Genomic DNA, 6,000 nt, shown 5'->3' with positions numbered 1-6,000 from the left:
AAATTTAATCAATTTTGTTTCATCCAAAAGGAACTTGCATAATCATAGTGTTTCAAAGAATTTTATTTGTCTTCATATTTTTTATTTGTTTTTTACGTTTAAACATTTTCTTGTTTTGTACCCCCAAAAAAAATCGTCCTACTGCACAGTGCACATGCTGCAATCCAACTTCAAGTTTTTGCCAACAGAAATACTGTAGATAAATAAATATATTATATATATATATATATATATATATATATATATATATATATATATATACAGTATATATTATTAATTATGTTTCTTCCAAAAGGAAGTTACATAATTATAGTGTTTTTATTTGTTTTACTTGGTCTTAATAATTTTAAATGCTTAAACATTTTGTTGTTTTGTACCCAAAAACAAATAATCGTGATTTCAATTACTACCCCAAAAATTGTGATTTTTTTTGCCATAATCGAGCAGTTTGAGTCATATTATTGTGAAGTAACAGTACTCTTACTTGTGTAACATTTTTGGCCACTCCTGCTTGTAATCGTATCAAAAATGGATCTCTTTCTTCACTTTGAATGAAGCTATCGCATTTTTTTCTCATGGGTTCAATATGATTCGTACAAAAGGCTTCAGCAGTCGGTAAGTAGACGTGAATTATCGCCAAAAAAAGATGAGGCAACGTGAAGACACAAGTCCGCGTCTGTGTTTTTTTGTAAGGTTCTTATTAGATTCGTATTGTGTGAAAAGGCGCGGAATTCCTTTCAACGTCCGTGAGACGAGCTAGTGAAGCGTGGCCGCCTTTCCTGCACAATAACTCCTGGATTTGTCTTTCCTTTCCCTCCCGTCACCTCCTTCGCTCCGTGACCCCCCTCCCCCCCCCCCCCCCCCCCCGTCCGTCTTTTGTCTCCCACAGAGATCTGTGCAGCCGACTGTGGTGGCCACGGGGTGTGCGCGTCGGGCACCTGCCGCTGCGACGACGGCTGGATGGGCGCCGGGTGCGACCAAAGGGCGTGTCACCCGCGTTGCAACGAGCACGGCACCTGCAAGGACGGCAAGTGCGAGTGCAGTCCCGGCTGGAACGGAGAGCACTGCACGATCGGTAGGACGGCGCCACGCTTTGGTCTTCAAAGGGGTTTTTTCGCCTGCGAAGCCACGGGCCTGATGGGGAGGGTCCGCTGGCAGATGAGACGGGGAGGGGGTCCGGCGGGCGGGCGGGCGGGTGTATGGGACGGAAGCATGCTTAATTGAATTTGTGCAACTCAGTAAAGCATGAACAGGTTTACTCAAGGATCCGAGGCTTGCCTTCATGCATTTTAATGTGGGAATGTGCTAAGGTGTCCTTTGAGTTGACTCATCCTCTTTCTCTTTGCTCTTCATTTCCGACCGCCCTGCTCTTGTGTGTTTGCTCTCCTTTGCACTGCTTGGTGAAGGTTTTGTCTGAAAAGCAACAGCTTTCCTGAAAACCCCACACTTTTTTTTTTTTTTTTTTTTATGTTTCGCCCTGGAATGAGGTTACAGTTGTTGCCCCTTTTTTGACTGCAAGTTACCTCGTTGACTCGTGAGGCAAAAATTCACAAAATATACATTGTAGTCTTAATGTTTTTTTGTTTTTGTTTTTTTGCTTTTTGGTCCCTTCTCGGATAAAATGGGTGTCCTTGAGCCCTTTTCACACTGCGCTTAGCAAAGCCCAGTGAGGCTGTCGTCAAACGTGTTTATCGTGTATGTGGTGAGGGACCACGGAATAGAGTGACCGCAAGGTGCTTTGAATAATTTTTTTTTTAAAAAACATGCTATATTCACGTGCAGGCCCAATGTGATGTCAGAGAAGCCGCTCCAATAGGAGAGAGGCTGGCGGAGTGATTTGATACTATTGTGTCGGACTTTTTGGATTTGTTTTAAGTAATGGCACGACAATGGCGGTAGCTTTATTAAATGTGTTTTCTCAGTTTCCGGAGGTTTGGGACACGTAAGAGATCATATAAAGTGTTTCCCAAAAACGTGTAAAAACGTTTTTTTATCACTTTGTCCTCTCCTCCCAAAAACATGTTTACACGTTTTTTGGGCTTTGAGGCAGCTTCTGACACCAAGATGTGGCTTAAAGCAATGGTAGCAATTTAATATAAACAAATATTTTAAAAAAAAACACAGCCAGCAGGTGGCAGCAGAGTATAAGAGACCAGCCAGGACCATGTTGCAACAAGCTCTTTTTGTCATTATTTTCACCAGGAATGTGAATATTGATGAAACTTAGCTATATTCTAATGCTAATTGCTGCAAAACAGAAACAGATACAAATATACTTTTTTTTCCTGATGAAAGAAATGAATGAAAATCTTTATTTTGGTAGGTTCCATGTTTTTTATAGCAATAGAACACAATATTCTGTGGGCCTTGCAAAAATAATCCAGTCAAACAGCCGGGAACGAAGGGGGTTGCTTCAGGGAAAATGGCTGCGAGTGAATGAGTTAAGAAGACACCGTTCCCTGTTGAACTGTAGCTCACGAACACGATTAAACTCGCCAAGTTCCCGCCAAACCATTAGTAAGGATGCATCATCATCTCCTCCTCCCTAAAATGATCATACAGGTAGCCAGTTTTTTTTTTTTTTTCTTTTTCTTCAGCACTGAACGATACATCTTGTTGAGGTGCTGTAACTTCCTGTCAAAGCAGCAGCCAAAATCTCTGCTTACTTCCTGGTAGGCTGCTACGCCAGCATTTCCAAATATGGGTATGCTGGCAAACGTCGTCTTCCCGCCCTGCTACGCAACCCTGTCACTCTGAGCCATTTTTTTTGGTGCCAATTATTTTAGCCAATTATTTCTCAATGTCAAAATTTCACTCCTGTTGACTTTTTTTTTTTTTTTTTTGTCAGTCATTTGTCAGTTGCACCTGACAGCAAAGGGCCTTTTTTCCCCCAATTTATTTCATGTATTTGCGAGATGATGATGATGATGGTGGTGATGATGATGATGGATGTTGTGAGGATTGACAGGTTTTGAAGTGTGACTGGAGCTCAGCAGGACAGGTGCCTTTTTATTTAGTTAGCGCCCCGCTATTTAATGTCAGGCCTGTCAGAGCCGCTCAACGTCAAGTGCGCCGGGCCATCCGGAGGTCGCGCTGTCTAAATCTGCGGTTGTCCGATTGGGGTCGTAGCTTATTTTGAGTGCGATCTTTTTCAAAAGTAAATAACCCCATGTCGGGGACAGTGCACTAATAACTAGACTAAGTGCCATTTCTGCAGAAATTGCGTGGGAATGCTTATGAAGTAAATTGAAAGAAATTATGTGGAAAATTACCAAGTATTAATTGTAGTTGAAAGATAAATTGATAAAAAGTGGCGGTAGCTTTATTAAATGTGTTTTCTCAGTTTCCGGAGGTTTGGGACACGTAAGAGATAACGTAAAGTGTTTAACTTTCCCAAAAACGTGTAAAAACGTTTTTTTATCACTTTGTCCTCTCCTCCCAAAAAAACACGTTTACACGTTTTTTTTGGGCTTTGATGCAGCTTCTGACATCAAGAGGTGGCTTAAAGCAATGGTAGCAATTTAATATAAACAAATATTTAAAAAAAAACACGGCCAGCAGGTGGCAGCAGAGTATAAGAGACCAGCCAGGACCATGTTGCAACAAGCTCTTTTTGTCATTATTTTCACCAGGAATGTGAATATTGATGAAACTTAGCTATATTCTAATGCTAATTGCTGCAAAACAGAAACAGATACAAATATACTTTTATATATATATATATATATATATATATATATATATTCTATTAATTGTAGTTGAAAGATAAATTGATAAAAAGAATTCTTGAACCCGGGAGGTGTGAATTTTTGAAGAAAGTTGAAATTGATATGGAAAAGGGTTATCTGAAAGTACCCTACAGTCATTTAGATGGAAAAGTGGAAATGATGATATCCAATGGAAAAATGCACACACAAAAAAATCACTCAATAGCGCCACCCTGGCATGCAGTACCATCAATTCATTTGAATGGAAAAGTGAAAAAAATGATATCCAATGGGAAAATTTTCCTATTTTTTTTAAAATTTTTATTTTAACTCTTTGACTGCCAAAAACGTTAAATAACGTTTAGTAAAATCCTATGGAGGAGTGCCAAAGACGTTAAAAGACGTTTGTTTCAAAACAGAGGTGAAACTAACCATTTTCTATTGTTGATTACTGAAAAACGGAATAAGGTAGAAACAAACTTTTTTTTCCTGATGAAAGATGAGAGTCCAATCCTTCATTTGGTAGTATGTGTGTTTCCATAGTCCAAACACAGAATTTTCTGTGGACCTTGAAAGATCAGTCAAAAATGCTTAAATCGGCTGGCACCCACGGCATCCCTTTTCTGAAAACGTCTGGCAGTCAAAGAGTTAATCACTCATTAGCGCCACCTAGGCATGCTAGTACCCTCCATTCATTTAGATGGAAAAGTGGAACTATGATAGTTAGTTGGTAATGGTATAAATGTAAATCCCTTAGCATAAAGGGGCGTGGAAAGTGGAACTTAGAAAAAGTTCAATGTCAGTCCCATCGAAAATGAATGGAGAAAATGTATTATATTTAACGTTAAATTGTGCGAGTACTGTAAGTAGCGTGGAATCAGACGATAAATAGCCCGGAAGGCGTCAATTTTTGAAGCAAGTTGAAATTTGAACGGTGTAAATCATCCACTCTGTTTGATTTGTGTGATTATTTAAGATTATCGTGTTGTCCTAATTTCGAATACATTCTCAACTGATGTTGAAGATATATGTTGGCGTGTGTGCTAACTTACCAGGAGCCAATGCGAAGTTTCCTGTCTTAAAGAAAACTTGAGCGCATCCGCCTTCCCTTTGAGGGAACTCCCGCCGAGGCGGAACCGGTAACCTTTCGATTGCAAGACTCGATCCCAGAGACTTGGCGGCGTTTTTCTAATTTCCTTGTTCGCTCTCCGACAACAACAACAACACTTGGAGAAAAAGAGCGCACTTGAGTTTAGGCCACCTGAAATTGAGTTCCGATGAAAGATACTCGCTCATCACTGCCTTCACTTGTGAACCCTCCTGTTATCTTATTGATCGATTGAACCCATTTGAATGAGAAAATGTACACTTTATAGTACGGTGACACAAACAGCCAAAAGGGGGAAAGAAAGGAAATTCACTCGATCAATAATTACAAAAAAAAAATATTAAAGGGTCATAATTACTCAAGGGATAACAGCACAATTGGCATCCAATCGCTCTGTTTTGGGGGGCTTATGTCGCTTGCAATTGCCAAATACGGCTTTCTTGACCATAACTGCTGTGGGTCGGGCTAGGGAGTTGTGACGAAGCAAGCGGATACTTCAGGTTACCGACTTTTCCGTGACTTTCCCGTCACCTCTGGCTACTATTAACTCATTCATTGCTAGATTGATCTTTCAAGACCCGCAGAATTTTGTGTTCTCTTCTATCTTTTCTACATTTTTTTTTTATTAATCAGCAGTAAAACATGGGTTGGCTTCACCAGCAGAGGTGGCAAATCCAGGTCCAGAAAGTAAAAACCCTGCCACAGTTTGGCTTTAGCTTCCTAGCTAGCTTGTTTACCTGCTAGGGAGCTAGCTAGCTAGCACGAGGGGCTAAAGCTAAACTGTGGCGGGGTTTTTACTTTCTGGACCTGGATTTTCCATCTCTGTTCACCAGCAAATATAAGATGAGACATGCAGGGGGTCACATTGACCCAGAGACATTTTTATAGTTAAAGATGTAGCGGGTCACATTGACCCATGGAGATTGTTATACATAGTTAGTTAGACATGCAGTGGGTCACAGTGACCTTTACGATTAAACATGCAGCACCTTTCATTGATCCGTGGACATATTTACGGTGAATCATGCAGCGGGTCACATTGACCCATCTCTATTTTTGGGGTCAAACATCCAGCCGGCCATACTGACTGATGAAATTTTTTGTGGTCAAATCACTAATGGGTTACATTGACCTGGTTAAGTGTGCTGAAATTTTGTGGGGTTTAAAAATTCAGATGGTTCACGT

At 40.4% G+C, this 6,000-nt stretch overlaps 1 protein-coding gene across 9 annotated transcripts in view; it reads left to right on the top strand.

Moving 5' to 3' along the window:
- The window catches only part of tenm4 (teneurin transmembrane protein 4), a 310,021-nt gene that overhangs the window by 220,869 nt on the left and 83,152 nt on the right, over positions 1-6,000 (top strand). For all 9 annotated transcript variants that reach the window (XM_077565526.1, XM_077565535.1, XM_077565531.1 and 6 more), the window contains one exon: positions 890-1,075. In XM_077565526.1, the coding sequence (XP_077421652.1) occupies positions 890-1,075 (186 nt within the window). The remainder of the gene's footprint in view (positions 1-889; positions 1,076-6,000) is intronic.

The sequence above is a fragment of the Vanacampus margaritifer genome, chromosome 5 (genome assembly GCF_051991255.1).
Source record: "Vanacampus margaritifer isolate UIUO_Vmar chromosome 5, RoL_Vmar_1.0, whole genome shotgun sequence".
Lineage (NCBI taxonomy): Eukaryota > Metazoa > Chordata > Actinopteri > Syngnathiformes > Syngnathidae > Vanacampus > Vanacampus margaritifer.
This window is presented reverse-complemented; position numbering and strand designations above follow the sequence as displayed.